Here is a 21120-nt window from a genome sequence, read left to right on the forward strand (position 1 = left end):
AGGTGCAAAGAAAATGCACGTCTTTGTTACTAAAATGTTCAAAGGCTGAGCCCTGCTCTAGCTGCTCTGAAATCCACAGCGTTCCGTCCCGTCCTCCACTCCCATTTTTCCCTCCCCTCAGAACTTTTCCTGAGCCTGAGCTCTGCTCTGAGCACCGTGCCAGGCCCAGGGTGGGAATTTGCCCTGGGATCCCAGAGGTTTGCGCTCACTCAGAGGAAATAAACCAAGTATATATAACTGTTTATAAAGTGAGAATATAAAACCCTGATTACAGGGATTTGGAATACCCAATTCCAGTTATTCCCAAAGCAAACATGATGGGGGAAAAAAAGGACAAATGTCCTGGAAAGCAAAGCAAAATATGTTAACTTTCAAAATGTTAGATATTCATGTTCGCCCATGCTGGCACATAGTAGGTACTGAATAAATAAGCGTACCCATGGATAAATACCCATCCTTCTCTGCAGTTACAGCAAGGAGAGATCACTCAAGACAGGTGTGTGGGTTTGCCCTGGCCCTGCCAAATCCTCTGATAGTCTGGGGGAGAAGCAGTTCTTTGCAGATAATCCTGGCCCTGGGCTGACCCCTTACAGTTTGCTGCTTTAGTTTTATACTTTGGATTGCTTTGTGCAAGCCTCCATATTAATCAGTCAGTGCTTAACCAATTAACTTGATAGGTACATAAGCATCACTATGTGTGCAATCTCAGGTTACTTTGCTAACAAGATTTGCTGCAACAGAGAACAAGACGGATGGGATCCTTTCCCTCACTGAGCTTAGACTTTAGTGAGGGAGATAGAAAACAAATAACAACAACAAAAAGCAGTATGTAGAATAATTACAGAGTGTGATAAATGTTCTGGATATAACAAGACAGAGACCAGGGAATAATGTGGGCCGGTGCACGGCGAAGGACTCTGTGGGAAAGAGGTCACCCAATGAAGGAGGAGAAACTAGCCATGAATGAGCAGGGAGTGAACTGCATGGCAGAAGGGAAAGAGCTATTGGGTTGTGGGCACCAAGACACACAGAGAAGGAGCGGGACAGAGCCCAGAAGAGGGTATGGAGGCAGGAAGTGCATGGCCCTCAGGTTAGGAGCCTGAATTTGGTTCTCATTTAATGAGAATCCAATGAGGTGTTTTACCCAAGGAAGTGACAATAGTTTGATTTATAATTTTACAAGGATAATCAGGATAAGGCAGAGAGTGTGGTAGCAGAGGAACAGGGTGAGAACAGAGGCTGGAGGTGGGGAGGTCCAGCTGTAGCTTATTCCGTGGTCTGGTTGAGAGGTGGGATGAGGACTGTGGCAGGAGAGACAGAGAAAGGTGAACAGATGTTAGACGAAATGTCAAGGTAGCGCCCTAGGACTTGTTGATGATAACGGGTAAGGGATCCAAGGAATCAAGGGTCTTAGCAGGGCTCGGGGCTCTGGCAACAGGGTGAACAGTGATCCTGTGAACTTGGGTGGGCAGTCAGCAGGAAAGCTGGGTGCAGAGAGGAGTGGGAGATCTAGCTCCTGTCCTCAAACACATGCCACCAATACGCTGAAAGAAACATGGGGAATTAAATGACATTAAGTTGGTGACAATTCCATCTCAGTGTTTACAGCTTCGAGAAGGACGGATAGCACCACCGCCCTCACAGGAGTGAGGGAGAGGCAGACCCTCTGGAACAGGTGCAGGTGGCAGGAGTGGGGCCCACAGGTTCCCCCCCATGCACGTGTGCCTAACCATGTTACCCTTGCTGAAGGGACACGGGGCTCTGCAATCTCCCAAACAAGTTTCCCTTGAGGGTGTCTTGTTGTTATTTGCAATTCAAATGTGCAATATCGCCTGTCAAATATACCAAGGACAGAATAAAATATTCTGAGAATTTCTGAAAACATTGACCCAGACATACTGAGAAGGGTAAAAGTCTACTTCGGAGCTTTGATTTTCTTTAAAAAATAAAGCAGAGAATAGGCACACACTGTTAAATGTTGTTAAATGAATGAACAAATGGGAGAGAAATGAAGGTATATTTAATTTGGAATGGTTTTATTTTAATAATGTATAAGTATGTGAGCTGCCTTCCTAATTGCTTATTCTTTCCTTTATTTTTATGACCGGTCACATATTCAAGTCCAGGCTAGGCAAAGTTCACACAATTAACATACTGTCCATCATGTAACGTCCCTGAGTTTCTACATGATAAAGTGGGTATGCTCTCCAGGTGTGTTTCTCTCAGAGGAAAGGATGAGAGGGACTCCATGCTCTCACCTTGTGTCCAGGGAGATGTAGCTGAAAGACAGTGGGGGATACATTTAGCCACAATCTAAAGTGAACTTGTCTCTGTGATACTTATCCTGAAGCTCATTCTGTAAATACTGAGCTTTCCTGAGGCTTTTTGAAGACAACAGGCCAATGATTTCCTCCATTTAAAAACTTTCTCTTTATTTAAACTAATAGCATCTAAAATCACCACAATTAAAGATTCCCCCAAACTGTAAATGTGTTTAACTCAGAGAAGACAGACCCAGTGTGCTGCATTTTGGGGGACATACGACAGTAAACTCTTGCCTAGTACCTGAGAATGACCTTGAGAGGCAGCAAAAGCCATGGAGCTCAAGGCTGGTAGGATAAGTGGGTAGTTGCCCCGCTTCCCACTCTACTGAATGCTGCCATGTTTCAGTCGATAGTGTCTGCGTGCCTGAAAAGGCAGGATCTAGAAAACTTAAAACAGGTGATTTTGGACTAAATCTCAGGTGGGATGCTGAATGCCTTATTAGAAGGTGAAAGTTAAAAGATGGATTTCTTTCATTCTTTGTTTCTTGCTCTTCAAAAAAAAAGAAGAGTAACTTCAAGAACCTCAAAGCTGAAACTTGAGGCCCACTGGTCATTTTATGTGCCGAAATGCAGATGCTGTAGGAGTCTAATGGACATTAGATATTAGAAAGGAGGGTATAGGTTTTAAGGCTCAGAATGAATTTCCAAACATTAGCAGGATCCAAATGTTGCATCCCTGCATTTTTAACAGATGGTGGATGCTTATACTGAAATATTATTTTTATGCTTCATATTTGATTTGTCAGACTAATTTAAGCAGACCAAGTCATGACTAAAATTCCTATTTGAATAAACATCTAGTTTCTCATAAATTTGGATTAATAATATATTAGAATACTATTTGCTTTCGAAAAAAATAAAGTCTGAAATCTCATTAAATAGCTAGAAAGAGCTAGTAGTACAGAAATATACAAGAAAACAGCAGTTTGGTGAAATTGCAAAGTGTTTCATTGCACAGGTGGTCTTACAGATGTGTCAGTCCAAAGAGAACCTTTTTTGGCACTTGAGGAATTGGCTCCCTTACTGAGGTCTGTTCTCAGGACAATGCAAGATTCTCTGTAACAATGCAATAAATACCAGGGCAGATCCTCCCACCCGCTGACTCCCCCTGGGGCTTTTTGCCAGTAATCCAGGGATTTGCAATGCCCTTTAAAACCACAAATTTGAGCCTAATTATCAAGTTGAGCAAGATTAGAAAAGACTCTGAGTCTTCTTCAGGGATTAGTTGCTAGTTTAAAACAATGCTGAATTTGAAAAGAAATTCTTGCAGGCACCAATGGATTAGTTTTGCCATTTCTCCACTGAGACAAATGAAAGAAGAAACAATGCCAGCAAACACTATTCTTTCAAAGGATCCTGAAAAACCAAACATTCTACAGTGCAAATGTCAAGATTTATAAAAGGGAGGAAATATGTTGGGACCTTCCAAAACAGTATAAATTCTCCTACTTATTTTGGCCATGTGCTTCTATTCTTTTCGGACTCGAGCCAGACTGTTCACATGTACGAAATATTTCCTTGTAGATTCATCTCAGAAGATTCACCCACCAGCCTGTTCCTCCCCGGTCACCTGGGGGGATGGAATGCACTAAGAGAATGGAAATTAAGATCTAAATGCGGCCAAAATACATCTAAATGGGAAGAAATTCAACCTTATAATAATGATATTTAGTATTTCTCAAAGCCCCAAATAAATAATATTTAGAATGTCTATCATCTTTTTGTTATTTTTAAATAATGTGATTAATAATACAGAGAGTACAGATATTTAAACGGATTTCAATTGGAAGACAGGTACCATAAGTCTATCTTTGAGAACTGGGTGAAATCAAAAAGGAAACATGATTTTAGAACTAATTCATGTGATGGTTCCGTGCTTTCTTCCTCACCAGATGTGTGACCTTAACCATAACCTGAAATCCGTTAACTTCCATCAGTCAATGTAGGCTTCCCTAGTCCTATGGTAAAAAAAGCATTTGTCCTTGGTGACAGAAGTTCATTTTATAAGAAGCTTTGTAATTCTTTATGGCTGTCTGTGATATATAGCACAAAAGGGACTCTCTTACTGAGTGGTTTGGCTTCAAAGTCACCACCCAACTTTACTTTCTATCATTCTAAGGGGACTCTGAATTTGTAACAGCTCTAGGACCTCTCCAATTGGAGAAGAGCAAGCAAGGTGAGGAGAGCAAGTAGCAATTCATTAAGCAACCCAATGAGCAGGCACTGCGCTAGGTGTGTTTTGACGTTTCATTTAGTGCTTACAGCAACTCCATGATGTAGGATTATGATCATTCTCATTTTGCAGAAGAAAGAGAATAAACAAGTTTCTCAACATCACACAGCCACTGTTAGTAGCTTCCACATCCGCCTACAGAGTCTGTCTACTCAATTTACAATAGATATCTTTTATCCTCTATTTATAATATGAGGATAACTGAAAAACAATCTTGCCTTTACAACTAATAGTAATGAAAAATCCTAAGTCTGGAGAGTTTGTGGGTTTACTTTCACCAAATTTGGACAATTTTTGGCAATAATTATCAAAGCCAGATGATTTTCAAAACTGTAACTATTATAAATTGAAGTTCAAATGTAAAACTAGAAATTAAAATTTTAACTTTATCTCAAAATTGTAAAGCCAACAAGAAGAAAAGGCACTTTCATAGTCTTAACCCATTTTAAGGCACTGACAAGTGCTGCATAGTTTGTAGACATAAGGCAAGATAGGGTTAGTTGCTCCGTTGCTATAATTGCTTTTTTACACCAAGCACCTATTAACATTTGCCTTAAAAATAGCAGGATATTGATATGCAATGTGATCAATGTGATTGTGTATTTTTTACCCATAATGATTTTTGGCAGTAATATCATTTCTAGTTTGTATAGATTTGTTGAATTATATCCTCACTTTATTGTTTTGTTTTTATTAACTATACTAGGCAATTTGCTACTTATTTGTGAGGCACATAGGTCATTTGCCATAACTGAGAATTGTCTTCCTTGATTCCTTTGTGATTACCATTCTCAAAGTAAGTGATTTCAATTAACTTCAGTTTTTCAGGTAAAAGTTCTTGCCAAAACTTCTGAGTAAAAATATTTGGTAGCTGTGTCTTGTGCCAACTGTGCAGAGTAAGTCTTTTTAGTAATTTTTCTTTGTAAATTTCATCTTTCAATTACCAAATCAATCACTTTTTAAATCGATGTCACTGAAACTCACATAACAAAGTACAGTCATTAGAACAGAGCAGTGTTCAGAAACAGGTCTGGGGACAGTGATGAGCTGCCTGCCTTGCTCTCACACATTGAGTGAGATCTGACGTGCTCCCTGAGTCTCCGAAACTCTTTCTGCTAAAACACACAGCTAAAAATTAACAGTTTCCTCATTATTGTTATATTTTTCCAATTCCTACACTTTTCCAAAGGTATATATTTTTTTTCTCTGGAATACTTTACAATAACTTGATCAAAATATGCTAACACAAGCCCACTCTGAAGAGCAAGGTACAGAGGCCAGAAAGCCTCCCTTCAGGGAGGAATTACTTTTTTTGTCCTAGAACTACCAGGTGTTACTTCTTCTCTAAATGTTTTGTAATAACTAAGGTATCTAGACAATGGGCCACAATATTATGAATTTGAAAGGTCAACCATCTGAGATAATATTAGATGAGAGTGAAAAGAACACTGGGTCAGGATGAATGCCTCACGAAGGGCAGCCCTCATATTGCTTGAACTGGCTCCTCATGGCCAAGGTGTGGATGGCTAATGCCTAACCATCAGAACTACAACAGGGGCTGTGCAACATAACAGAAGCCAAGCACCCCAAAGCTTAAGTGCTATGCACATTTCACTCGTACACGACTTATTACAAGGTTCAAGGCCCTCAGAAATCAAAGAAGGAGGATAGAGGCATGAAATCAGATTTACCAATTCTTCATTTTCAAACTCCGAGTTATACTGTGCTGCTTCTTCTGTTACTGGTTTCTGAACAATGTTTCTGCAGACGAGCCAGATGGTCAGACTAGCAATGAACATCCCGATATCAGGCACGAACACTCTGATCCCATTGCCAGCATCAGCTCCCTTTAAGCTATGGAGGGGAAAAAAAAAGAGGGGGTGGGAGGAAATTTAGTTGTTTTTCTCTTTCTATGGTGACACTATCTTCAAATATGTCTGTATCTCCTTAATGAATTTTAAAAAAGCAATACTCAGTGTCTGCCTAGAAGGTACAGGAAAGGTTTTCATCAAACTCAAAGTCTTCTGTAATCTGCTGAGATTCAGGAAGTCACCAGGGTTTCACTGGAGTTTCAGAAATATTATAAAGACTCCTAAACCAATCCTCACTTCTAAAACACGCTAATGAACTATACTGTCATTAAATAAGCCACATGTGCAGTAAAGACACAGGTGTCAGCAATCTAGCTGAAGCAGTTAAAAACTAGACAATACTAGCAGCCAGGAGATATTTTACCTTAGATGTAAATCAAAGCTGGAGGGAAAACAGGGAAAATCTTACAGCAATCCTTGAAAGCAGGACCTCTTCGTTATTTTGAATATGGAGTTGATTTTGTTTTCCATACTGTTCCAAGAAAGGCACACCTAGTAGGTTTCTTCTTTTAATCTTGGAGAATGGATGGTGAACTTGGAATTGGAAGATTTGGGTTCAAGTGTAAGCCTGACACTGACAAGCGGCATTCCACTGAGGGGCTTTCCATGGCCATTTGTTCTCCTCCGTGCCAAAGAGGTATACTCTTTGCCTTCTTTATCTCATCTGAGTCAAATGCAAGTGACTCAACGTTTATCAGAGATAAAACTTGTTTAGGGGCTAAGCATGTGTGTGATCAAATACATACTAGATTCATTAATGTATACATTATATATTTTGACAAAAACATAAAATATAATAAACAGCAAGTCCCCCATTGCCTAGATATAACCACTGTTAACATTTATTAAATTAAAGCATTGTTAATAATATCTACCACTAACTGAGCAATTGCTCTGTGTTAAGAACTTGATACCTATTATTTCATCCAACCAACTACCATATAAAGTTAGGCATTATTATTAATCCTCCTTTTACATATGAAAAAAAGCAAAACAAAACAAAACTACAGCTCCAAAAAGTAAAATTATTTCCCTAAAGTCACACAGATACAGAGAGAGCAGAATATGTATACTCAAGCTCCCTTTAGGTCTGAATGTTTTCGACCACTGCAGTCTCATGAATGTACCTGCCTGGCTTTCCTTTCCAAGCTTCCTCTGTGCCTCAAAACGCATATTGAGAGTTTACAAAACTAAGCTCATATCTTACCTATTGTTTTAAAAATGATTCGTTCGTTTGATATATCACTAGTAATTTTACAACTCACTGATGATTTTTAAACATCACCACGTTCATGAGCAGATAGCATGTAACTATTCCACTATTGTTGTACATTTAGAATGTTTCCATTTATGTTACATATAATAATATGTAAAAGTTAAAACTTAATTACGTAAAGAGTCTAGGAAAAAGTTTTCAGACCAGTCTAATGTGCTTTTTAAAAAAATGGTCTGGAAGAGAGCATGCCCCACATAAGCTTCGCTTTTTATAAATGGCTCTAAACCCTTCTGAACAGAGAAGCATGAAAGTGGGAAGAGATCCCACTATCTCCATAAATGAAGCAAACATCATTGTGTCAGAGGTATTAAAAACACTGCAAATTCCATTCATTTGGGGTAAGAGGAAGAGAACTCAATTAAGAAAATTTCATCCAAACTACACTTACAACAATGAAATCTAATGATTGATTTTATCACAGGACAAAGGTAGAAGTTTGTGGTGGACTTTTAAAGTGATCAAACAGAGCAAGCAAAAATTAGTACCATTACAGTGAGAAGAAAGAGGGGATCTAGGAGAGAGGCCAGAACATAAAGGCCAGGCTCTGGTGGGTGTTTGCTGTGTGGGGCTAAGATCAGGAGAGCTGCTAGGCCTAATCAGGTGGATTTAGGGGAATAGGTTATTAGCGCTCTTTCATGGGAAGCAAATTGACTGTGACGTTGTATGAAAAGCACTAACCAAGCCGAGTTGAGGGGGAAAGAATTCTTAAAGGAAAGGTGACAAGGACTGCAGATGTGGCGTCAGCTGCTTCTTGCCCCACAGCACAGAGAAGTAGGAAGCCAGAGCAGAGCCTTATGCCTTTCCCACCTGCGGACTGCATTAAGCTCCCAGTCTGCAAACAGTCGCTTTGAGGCAACAGTCTCAGCTTTGTGTTTCTTGGTCCCAAAAGACACATTTCACAGCATACATATATTACGGGAGTAAATGAATGCTGTTTGCAAAAGCAATCACTCCACTCGCTGTGATAGAATTCAGCTACTGGATCCAGGAGTGGGCTGTGATCCCGATTTGCAATGAAATCATTCAGCCACAGAGGTGCTAACCTATTAACTACTACTCTTGGCTTGCTGAGTTAACAAAGCAGTGCATTCATAATGCCACCACTGCAGAAACAAAGAAACTTTTGAAGAATGTAATGAAGAGCATGTCCAATGAACAGGTCATAGTCTAACTGATATATCATTTGGGGATCATCTTATCAATCACGTTTCCTTCTTCATTGTTTAGACCACTGTCTACTAAAGTACATTCATCAGAGTGCTTGTCCTCAGAAATGTAGTGAATTAAACAAAACAAGGCAAAATAAAAGAAAAAAAAAGGTCTTTGGTCAAATAAGTGTTAGAAAATATCAATGCATATTACTGTAGTAACGAACCTGTGAAGTTCTGTAGTAAAACAAGAGATTCGAGTTTATTTATACCTCTGTTTCCCAAATCTATTTGACCAAAACTAATTTCTTAAAAATTTTATCTGATGCCTATTACATTTTACTGAGCTAGTGTTCATGCAACAGGTCTTAGGAAATGTTGGGCTAGAGTCTGCTTACTGGTCTAGATTTTTTATTGAAATGAATGGATAATTTGGAAACTATCCTAGCATGCAACTAACCCCTATAAATTTGATGTTTAATAGGTCTCTAATAACTTTTGAAGTCGGTGACATCTCATTCTATTCTCTCATCCAATTGTCCAACTATCCATCCACTGACTCAGCAAGTCATTGAAATTATGAAGCTAGACGATAACTAGAAATAGCCCAATTCCTTTCCTCTGATAGACTGGAAATCAACAAGGGAAAGGATTAAATGGTTGACCCAACTGCTCAGTTAGGAGCAGAGTACTTCTATTCAAAGACTTCTGATGAGTATAGGCATCCCTCACATCACCTGTCCTTGCTCAGCCATTTTCTACCTACTGTAACAGGCTCCTTTGCCCTCACTGCTCAGAAAACACCCTGTCAAGGGTCACTAGTGATCTTCCCCTGCAAGGCCCAAACAACCCATTCTATTTATCATCTGAACCCATCTCTGTGCTGCACTGACAAGCAAGATCAGCCCTTTCTGCTCTCAAACCTACTCCTTGGTTTTCTCACCTTTCTCTTCTAGTTATTTGCCTACTATGGATGTTCCTGGAAACTTGCATTGCTTAGTGGGAAATCCCTCTAAGAAGTACTGGGATGGACTTTATCCACCATACTCTTGTTTTCTCCTCAAATACTGATGAGTCTTCAAGGTTCTACTCTTCACTTATTTTTCTTCTAACACTACATGGTAAACCTGGATGATTTCTCTACTCCCCATGCTCCCCCAGGCACCAACATGCTGACTTACAAATATACATACACAGTCCAAACCTTTCCCCTGAGACATACCAACAGATATTTATTTTCCTACTAGATATGTCCACCTCTAAAGCTTTTAAAATTAAATGGTATCTTTATTCCAAACTCTGTTTTTCTTAACCTTGAAAAATGGTGTTGTCGTCAATCTAGCAACCAAGACAGAACCTGGACCCTGCCATTCTCTCACTAAAAAGCTGGAGGTTCTGTCTCCATGTTTCTCTTGCTGCCGCTTTATTCCCACATCCCAGTTCTGCTCCTGGATTACTGCAATACCACCCTTATTATTTTGTCTCAGGCTGTCCCCTCTGCCAGCAGGTCTCCATGTTACTACCAGAGTTTCATTTTTAGAAGCATAAGGTTGACCATGTGAACTGTGCCGCCTAGCCAATAGTGCCCTTCTCCACACTTCTATATTCTCCTCACCTCTCAAACTCACTTTCCAGAACTCCACTGTGAAGCCCTTCCATCACCCTTCCTTGAGCACTTCTTCCTTTAGAAGCCTGCCGTATCTTGAACATACTTGATCATATAATGTTTAACATCTTACGTCGCTCACTTATTTACCAAATGAGAGCTTCCTGTTTGCAGCCCCTCTGTATACAAGAACTATATATGTATGTATATATGTATACTCCACTTGCATGTGTGTGTGTGTGCGTGTATATATACATTTACATATACACACACACATACATGGGGTACAGTGTGCACAGAGTAAAGACTGGCAGAATAAATGCTATCTTGAAATATTTACACTTTACTTTGTATAACAGTAGTTTATGCCAAGTACTGGTGAAGAATTAGATGAGATATTTTAGTTCATTTAGATAATTTCATTCAGGAAAAATAAAATACAAACCCAGACAGGAAGAAATGTTACTTTGTTTGGGAATAGCTGGAGATCAGGTGTTCATGACTAGTCTCAGTTACTTGGACACAAAGATGTAATTGTCAAAATTGGAAAATATAAATCATGAAATATATATATATATGGTTTCATTAAATACATATGTTGAAGAAAACATTTCAAGAACAAGAGATATGAAGTGTATCTAATGAACATTAAATGGCTCAATTTGGCAGAATTTTTTATTTGTTCATTCAAAAAATATTTATTATGTATCTACAATGTGCCAAGCACTGTCCTGGAAATTGATTGTTGGTTATGAAGGGAGATAAAGTCAAAAAGTTGGGTTAAGGTTGGGCCAAACTGGGCTGGGTTTTTGGCAAAGAATCCACATAGCCTGAACTACTGAAGGATTTGGAGCAAAGGAGGAACACAGTCACCAAGGAAACTGAGAGACTGTAGGGAGAGATTGTGATTTGGCTGTAGGAAGTGGGGTGTGGAGGCAGTGTTTTCCTGGTAATGTGAGATGTAGTGCAGAGGCACTATTTCATGCTGGAAGCCACAATGGGATTTGTGCCTGAGAGAGAAGTCATGGCTGAAGGAGTAGAATTTTCTTCCATATATGTTGGCTAAAGTCAATAGAATAGATTGTCCAGGGACAGTGCATTGCATAGGGTAAATCTTTGGATAAGTTCTCTGAACTAATTATAAGTATACATCCAGTGCATTTAACAATAAATTAAATTTTATTTCAAATAAATTCTACATTTGAAATCACGCTGACCAGGTTTTGTGTAGAAGTCCTGTTTTAATGAATTAATGAGATCGATATATATATTTCCCTATAAAATGTTATCCTAGGGTTGCAGGCATACAACAGTTATATTTTTCATATATATATAAAAGCATACGCTAAACTGCTTAAAACATCATGTTCTCTTAAACAGGTAAATATTTTCTTTCCAAACTTGCTCTAGTCACATTGATCTTATCTGTTGAGAGTGATTATACCTCCCGAAAAGGAATTGAGGGAGCTGGAAATTGGGAATAATCTACATATCCTTCAAGAGGAAAATGAACAGATTAAATTAGCACACTTCCATAAAAGAAAATAAATAGTATAAATGAATAAAGTAGTGCCAAAGTATGTGTGATGGATTTAAATATGGTTGTATCATCTCACAACCATAATGTGGAACATAGAAGAAGCAGCAAAAGTACAGAATGTAAATCCCTTTGGGATTTATGCATAAAGAATGACATGAAAATGACAAACCCTTATTTCTGGGAAGAGAAACGGGATACAATAAAGTATTGTATAAATACCAAACATAAAATATTAGTAATGCTCAAGTCCTTAAATTGGCTGAAAGTCAGTTGGTAGGAACAAAAATATATCTTTAATACTTCATATTCTTTTTAAAAGTTGGAATAGTCATGCTGCTTAAAATTCCTTGTGTAGAATATATTTGAAAAACATGAAGTCAATTATCTTGGCTGGAAAAATAATGACTTTTTTACTGAGGTAAAATCTGTGTACAGCATATTAATTTCAGGGGTACAATATAATAATTTGATACTTGTACACACCACAAAGTGATCACCACAATAAGTCTGGTTACTCTCTGTCACCATACAGTCGATCCCCCTTTTACCCTTTTTGCCCATTCCCCAACCCTCTTCCCCTCTGATAACTACCAGTCTGTTCTCTGTATCCATGAGTTTTGTTTTTTCTTGTTTATTTGTATTCTTTGTTTATTTGTTTTGTTTTTTCAGATGGAACATTTAAGTGAAATCATATAGTATTTGTTTCTGACTTATTTCACTTGGCACAATATCCTTAAGGTCCATCCATTTTGTCACAAATGGCAACATTTTCTTTTTTTCATAGCCAAATAGTATACCATTGTGCATGTGTATCACATCTTCTTTATCCATTCATCTATCCATGAATACTTATGTTATTTCCATATCTTGACTATTGTAAATAATGCTGCAATAAACATAGGGGTGCATGTATCTTTTCAAATTAGTGTTTCATTTTCTTTGGATAAATACCCAAAAGTAGAATAACTAGATCTCAGTCACATGGTAGATCTATTTTTAGTTTCTTGAGCAATCTCCATATTGTTTTTTATAATGGCTGCACCAACAGTATAAGAGGGGTTCCATTTCTCCACATCCTCTTCAACATATGTCTTTTTGATAATAGCCATTATAACAGGTGTTAGGTGGTATCTCACTGTGGTTTTAATTTGCATTTCCCTGATAACTAGTAATGTTGACATATTTTCATGTGCCTATTGGCCATCTGTATGTCTTTTTTGGAAAAACGTCTATTTAGATCCTCTGCCCATTTTTTTTTTAATTGGATTGTTTGATTTTTTGGTTGTTTGAGTTTTTTTTATATATTTTGGATATCAGCCCTTATCAAATATATGAATTGTGAATATTTTCTCCTGTTCAGTGATGTTTCCTTTGCTGAGCAGAAGCTTTTTAGTTTGATGTAGTTCCACTTATTTATTTTTGCTTTTGTTACATCTGCTTTTGGAATCAGACCTGAAAATTCAACACTAAAATGTAAGAAGCTTATGGCCTATAATTTTTTTTTTCTAGGAGCTTTATGGTTTCGGGGGATAATGACCAACTCAACTGATGCTCTAATGACCATGATTATATTAGGTCTAACTCATTAATTGAATATAATCACCATCCTTCCCAGCAAGGTCCAGAAAAGAAGTGAGGCATGTGGGCATTTCCATGGGCAAACCACTTCATTTTTCCAAGTTTTGGTTTTTTCATCTACAAAATGATTTCTCAGGGTCTTCCCGACTCTAAAGTTCATTTCAACTAGGAAAATCCACAATAAGAAGGCCGTGAAATTGAGATGGGACTGGGAAAGAAGAAAACTGTTGGAGTTTCAGGTATTGCTGAGAAGGTGCAACCAGGTATAAATGCAACCACAGTCCTCTCCAGAAGTTCAAAAAGAATAATTTCATTTATGCAACTCTTTTTTGGGAGGTAAGTCCTTTGGTTCAGAGTTAGTAAAAAGGTCAACTTCAATGGAATTCTAATAAATGATTAAAATATCAAATGAGCATTATTTAAATGAATACAAACTACTGATATGGTCTGCCCGGTACTTTGGTGGTCTCTGAAGTTGACACACTAAGAGGTGGACTACTTCTGTTTTCCTTAAGCTTAGGTCCTCGTTTGATTGAGGTCCACCAGTCACTCAGATTTCATAAATCACCTTAAGAACAAAGTGAATGTATATCTAATAATAAAACCTTAATGTAAGAGATAAAACTGATTTCAACTGCTTCCCACGTGTCTTAAAATATGTATGGAGGCTATCTTTTTATTGAATATATGACTTCACATAGCAAGACATAATTTGATGTAAGTGAAGAAAGGTTTGGATGAGAAACTCTGGAAAGAAATGTACCATTTATTGAGAATCGCTTTCAATATTCACATCAAGGGATTCCACAGCTGTTGATGTATTGGAGAAGCCAAATAGCTCATTTCTATGAACTCAGAAACATTTTCTATCACTAAAATAGCAATTGCATGCCAATTTCTAATTATCTAAAGGTATAAGCTGATGCTGGATTTTCAGAAATTTTTTTTTACATTAGTAGCAGGATTTTTTTTTTCACCTTAAAGGTGAAACACTACTTGAGTATTTTAATCCACTTATCTCTTTGTGAGAAGTTGCTATTCTCCATTCGGAACGCACACACCTCATTCTTATATAAAGTGTATTGATGGCTTTTCACTTCTCTTGTTTATGAGGCAGAAGGTCAGTTAAGAGAATCCTAAGGTTCTTGCTTTGATGAAGCTCATTCACAGAAGGGAAGAGAAGGGAGAAAAAAGGATTAGGAGACTGTCAAATATTCATCCCTACGCACTCGACTTTTCAGGAGTGTGTGGGAGCTGGCTGGTTCTAGCTCTAGGTACAGTGACAGTGTTTATTACTAGCTTGAAATTGACCACAGTGGGAGTATTTACATCATGGAAGTTGGCTAATGCTGCCAATAGGGTATTTTTCCCCCAGAGAGCTGGTTGGAGTGGAATATTACTCAGTCATTTAAAAAATGAAATCTTGCCATTTGCAATAACGTGGATGGAGCTAGAGAATATTATGCCAAGTGAAATAAGTCAGTCAGAGAAAGACAAATGCCACATGATTTCACTTGTGTGTGGAATTTAAGAAAAACAAAAACAAATAAGCAAAGGAGGAAAAAAGACAGAGGCAAACCAAGAAACAGACTCCTCACTAGAGAGAGTAAACTGATGGTTAACAGAGGGGAGGTGAGTGTGGCAGGATGGGTTAAATAGGTGATGGGGATGAAGGAGTGCCCTTATTGTGACGAGTACCTGGTGTTGTATGGAAGTGTTGAATCATTAAATTGTACACCTGAAATTAACATTATACTGTATGTTACCTAACTGGAATTCAAATTAAAACTTTTAAAAACCCACTGAAACAAACAAAATACAAAATAAAATAAAACTCCAAAGCAGTAACAATAGAATTCACTCCTTTTGCTATGTGACTCTCTTGGGCAAGATTCTAAAAAATATCCTAAAACATCAAATCTAAAATCCTCAACCTGGTGTTCAGGGTTCCCTATCCTTAAGCTTATTTCTGGTTCCTACTAAACTTCTGACCTTCTTCTATGGGCCTCACCATCCTATGACAAGGACATATTCCTTCCAACTTCTGGATCTTTGCTAATGCAGTTTCTATTACTTTGAATTTTCAACCTCATCTTCTGCACTTGTCCCAATCAAAAATAGTGTGTGTGCTCTTTCAAACTCATGGATAGAAACATTAGTGTAAATGATCATACGTTCTATCCACTGGTCTCGCTTCCTGTCAACTTCTCTAAGCATTTGAGAGCTCCCTCTTCTGCCTCCTTTTTATTGATTTTGTGACCATGACAAGGCTTTCACCAAGGAAAGGTCTTGGTGAAAACCTCTCAGACATCCTTTCTTACTGTTTATCAAAAACAATGATAAAAAAGCAGTGATCCAAGAATTTCCTGTAGCTGTCCTCTCTTCCTTGCTGGGGAAGTGCATATGCTCTGCCTCTTGGATCTGTCCTTTTCTTATTTTCTCTGAGCTCGCAAAGGATATTCTGTCCTCTATCAACAACACTAATTCCTATAGATCACTGTTTGTAGTCTCCACATCATTTATTCATAACAAAAGAGAAAACTCCATCATAACATTCATAAAAATAGAGCTGTACAACCTGGAGCCTATCCTGAAGTGACTTGCCTTCCAAGTTACAAACAAAGCATTGGTCACACTGTCCAGCTGGTGAGTTACCAGGTCTGGTGGACGTGGGGTTACAAGAACAACATTAAAAACAATCAGAAATTACCCTCCTTAAGCAACACTGGCAGTAAACACAATGTGCCATCTCAGATGTCCCCTCTTGCTTGAATTACTGTGTTGAATAGCTTGGGAAAAATGAACTCAAATTAATTTTGTTAAAAAGAAAGTAAGACACGCAATGGGTAGCTGCGACCAAGTAGCCCATTTATCCTCTTCATAAACACTTGATCCGAAAAAAAGCAAAAGGCTTTGTGTCACTACTGGAAGAGAACATGGAATAAAGAAAACAGCATGAACTTTGGGCTTCAAGACCTTGAAGTGAACCCCATCCCTGCTAATTTAATTCAACAAATATGTATGAGTATGTATCAGGTCACAGGCATTTTGCCAGGTCCCAGGCAGATGGTGCCAAGAAAGACACAGCACCTTCCAGTCCTATATAGTAAGAAAGGCCAATAGGAGGCAAATAAATTCCTGTAGGTGGGTGAAGGCAAAAGTAGGAGTGTGTGGAAGTGTCAGCAAAAAAGAGAGAATAATTGACTTTATTTATCAAGGAGGCAATAGGGACTGTTCCCTTAGTTTGAGATGGGTTTTGAAGGATATCTGAACTAGTAATGGTGTGTCTGGGGAATTACAAACAAATGGACTTTGTTGTGATCTACAAGATGAGAATGAATGGTGGGAGACAGCCCTGAACGGTAGCAGGGTCCAGGCCAGGGATGACCTTGAATGACATTTGGACATGCAAATGCAAATGCCAATGCCAAGGCATTTGAAGAGGTACTGGTCCATATTTATAAGCCACTTGATTTTATGTGTACATATGCAAGTTATTTAACTCTTCAGTTTCCTAAGTTATAAAAAAAGAAAATACCACATCCCTCATAAAGGTGTGACAAACAACAGATGCTTGCTGTACCCCTACCCACCTCCCGCCAAGCAAATTTTGGATGAGTGGAAGAAGCTGCACTTGGGAAAGGTCAGAGCAGTGGGCTGGAATGAAAGAGAACCAGTGTTTATTCCTATTCAAGTGTGTGAGTTTGGAAAGGGAGAAAACTAGATGTCAAGTCCAAGACAGCCACTGGAGACTAAATCCCGGAACTGAAGAGAACCTTAAACGAGACAGAAAGGGCAAATAGAGCAAGCAGTCTGAGGGACTGATAAAATGATCACACTGAATGCGTGCCTGCACACACACACTGCAAATGTGGTTAAATAAAGCAAGCAGAAGCTTAGTCTAGGTACAGGAAGGTGGGCTGATGTGCCCTGTGCATTTGTGTGGGATGAATCAGGACCAGATATCTCCACCTGTGTCACCCCGTCTCTCTACACCATTGAGTACTTCTCCCATATAAGGGCTCTCCTGCATTACCCCATGCATTCTTCCCCTTCAGGACATCAACACAGACATGCTACATCCAATGACAGACTCCATTCTTATTCTTCCTCCTCTGGGGCCAGGACCCTCCCCAGGAGCATGCAGTGCATTTAGCTGTCATGTCTCCTCAATCTCCTTCATTCTGGGACCACTTCTCAGTCTGTCATTCTTTGTTTTTCATGCTCTGGGAGGTCAATGATGCAGCCTTCATTATGTAGGATGGCCCTCAACCTGGCTGATGCTTCTTGTGAAGAGCACCACAGAAATGATGCTGTCCTCAGTGCACCAAATGGGGGCCTGCCATTCCAACACATCCTACCTGAATCATTTGGTTGGGTGGTTATTGCCATTTCCCCCTTTGTATTCAACTCATATTTTGTGGGCAGATATTCTAAAATTACAATAGTCCCAGTCCTTGTCAGACCTCCGTCTACCAACCTCAGCCATCAATAACTTCTGCCAAAGCTGGTCAGCTGTGCCTGTCCTTATAAATCTGTGTCGTGCTCTAAGCAAGCACTTTGCCTTATCCCTAGTAAATTAATTACTTAGCCAACTGACGTCAATCTGGAGCCATGAGTTCCCACTTTACTAGACAGGTTGTATTTTGGAACTGCCATTATTTATTTTGATGCTCAGACTGCTCCTGAGCTGGGAGAGTCCCTGGAAGCTGGCTCCTGTGATGTCCTTCTGGTTCATTAAGGATTTTCCTACTTTCTGACCCAGTAAGGTCTCAGGCCCATCCCCTATTTCCTCTTCCACCAGCCCTTCTACTCTCTGGGCCCCAGATCCCAGTTTTTACTTTCTCTGGAGTGTGGTATTCAGAACTGAGCTCTCAGAAGTCTGGTGCTTGACAAGCTCATTGTTTCTGGGCCATCCTACTTGACAGGGTAGGAAACAGATAGGTGTGTTCATTTTAACACATGCAAAGGTACATTTATAACTATTTCTATATCTTTCTGTGCACATGTGTTTTTAAAATACATGAACTCGGGGCGCCTGGGTAGCGCAGTCGTTAAGCGTCTGCCTTCGGCTCAGGGGGTGATCCCGGTGTTCCGGGATCGAGTCCCACATCGGGCTCCTCCGCTGGGAGCCTGCTTCTTCCTCTCCCACTCCCCTGCTGTGTTCCCTCTCTTGCTGGCTGTCTCTCTGTCAAATAAATAAATAAAATCTTTAAAAAAAATAAATAAATAAAATACATGAACTCATTCTCATACTTTCCATTTCAATTCAATACCTCAAGATTCTTTCTGGTCTCTGCCTCCCCCGTTTATAAATCTTTGCTCAGATAGTGAGAAACCCGGCTCCCATTATGCTTTATATATTTAGTTATACACTCAATCCTTTTGTTTTGTTTTGTTTTGTTTTGTTTTGTTTTGTTTTGTTTAATGGAACTTTTTTCCAAACCACACCAGCTGCCTCATCTACCTGCCACTTCTGTAATCACTGGCACAGGGTCACTTTCTTATACTGGGGACACTCCCTCCAGCACCTCCATGCCTCCTTCCCCCCAGGCCCTGGCTTCCCCACACACTGGCCTGCTACAGCAGCCAGCACTTCAAGACAGCCCTTCACCTTAACTGCACACTTTGCAGCACCAACTTCTCAATGTTTGATTGTAAAGAGGAGGAAGGAAAGATGGGGAGGCCAGGAAAGATGGGGAAGGATCTCACTGATTCTTGATCCCAGGGAGATTTAAGAAGAGACAACAGGAAGGAGAGACGTGAACACCTTTGAGTTGCTCATATGTGCACTGGTATTGCCATCACCGGCAATGCTCCGAGTTCCAAATCCAGCTTTATGTTCCTCCCACCTTCTCTCAGTCCTTCCCTCCCTCAGTCTGAGACTTGCCTACTGAATAAAGTACCACTGAGCAATGTTGAAAGAAAAGAGCAGCAAATTAATCTAAACCACGGCCTACTTAAATAGAAATCAGAATAGTTTGGTGAGGTCAGATTGAGAAATCTTTTTGTTTTGATAATGAATTATTTTTAGGCCTTGGACCAAATGTTTGGCCCCTCTGAATGATAAAATGTGATTATAATGTCTCCGCAGACTGGAGAAATTAATGATGAGCATTTGCAGTACAGTTTCTGAAGACAATGGTTAAAGGTATAGAGAACAACAATCTGCAGATGAGGGTAACCTCCTGGTTGCTGGGCTGTGCTGCCTCAACTTGGTTAAGGTGGGCTGTTTCTGGAATCCTGACCCTGCAGAGTTCTGAATCAGAAAGGTCTCAGGAGATACCTGTGTGGGGCTGGAGGGTGCAAGTGAAGCAGGGCCACTGGGTCTGTAGTCCTCTCACAGCTGGATGCAGTGGCAGACTAACGAAGAGGTGGTGGTAGATTGCCCTTGTCTGGGCTCTCCTCCACTCCAAACCCAGCCCTTCCTCCTGGGAGCTGGACCAGGCAGGCCAAAAGACCAAGCCCAGCATCCCACCTGCTTGGGTGGCTGCACAGACAGAACTTCCCAGGGACCTTTCCAGAAGCTTTCCACCAGGTCCCGCTTCAAGTCCTGGATGCGCCCACTCCTCGGATGCACTGGTTCACCACCACCTCTCTCGTCAGACCTTCACTTCCCCAGCTCCACCCACAATTTATACAGTCTAGTTCCTGGAATAAATTCTTTATTGCATCACCGAGCAGCTCTGGTCCCCCACAAGCCCTGACTGACACACTCCTACAGTAATTCTCTAATTGGCTTGCAAAGCTCTTGTGAACTGCTGCAGAATGGGGAACAGGTAAGATCTACTCTGTCTGGAGGTCAGGGGTTGACTTCAGGTTATTGAAGGATATGCAGCCTTGGGGTCTCCATTTGCATGATCTTAAGAGTAAGGATTATGAATCTAATCCACACATATTTCTGAGGCAGAGCAGCTCTCATTTGTCAATATGACAGTCTGCAAATGCCATGAAGTACAAGCATTTGTCATTGCAGTAATGTCTCACAGTAAGCAGCCAAAAGCTGAATTAACTTCTATTAATCTGCTTCTAGCTTTCTGTATATCGTGCTGGGCATTACCCTCCAGCTCAGTGTTTTTTTTCAAATGCAAGCCATGACTAATCAGTTTATTATCAAACATACTGAGTGGCCATCAACCAGCATTTTCTTTCACATGAAGCAATAGAATAAAGTGGAACAAAAATAGAGGAGTGCATTGCATGTGGTAAGAGTAGGGATTGTTTTTTGTAACTTCATAGATTTGCATTACATTGGATCATGACATAAAGGGTACTAATGTGGTCACAGTAGAAAGGTTTGAGAATGATTCTCTAGCACGTTCTATCAAACAGGTGGGGCAGTTGTATAGGGCCCAGATAAAGATGATACATAGGTAGAGAACAGATGAAAATAACAGAAATCCTCTCTCCAAATCTCTTGGAGCCAAACATATTTCAAAATTCATACTCTTCCTGACTTTGGAGAGACACCTCTTACTATATGATTTAATACTGGCAGTTGGGCACTAGGACAGTGGTCCCACCCAAACACACACACCTGGGAC

General features: G+C 39.6%; 1 protein-coding gene across 5 annotated transcripts in view; it reads right to left on the minus strand.

Annotated features, from left to right (window-relative positions):
- Nucleotides 1–21120, minus strand: part of PIEZO2 (piezo type mechanosensitive ion channel component 2) — a 450496-nt gene that overhangs the window by 178259 nt on the left and 251117 nt on the right. For all 5 annotated transcript variants that reach the window (XR_006778951.2, XM_045793888.2, XM_045793887.2 and 2 more), the window contains exon 5: nucleotides 6249–6411. Coding sequence is in view for 4 of the 5 variants with exons in the window: in XM_045793888.2 (XP_045649844.2) it covers nucleotides 6249–6411 (163 nt within the window). In the remaining variant the exon portion in view is untranslated. The remainder of the gene's footprint in view (nucleotides 1–6248; nucleotides 6412–21120) is intronic.

The sequence above is a fragment of the Ursus americanus genome, chromosome 19, assembly GCF_024610735.1.
Source record: "Ursus americanus isolate L20-20 chromosome 19, mUrsAme1.1.p, whole genome shotgun sequence".
NCBI classification, from domain to species: Eukaryota; Metazoa; Chordata; class Mammalia; order Carnivora; family Ursidae; genus Ursus; species Ursus americanus.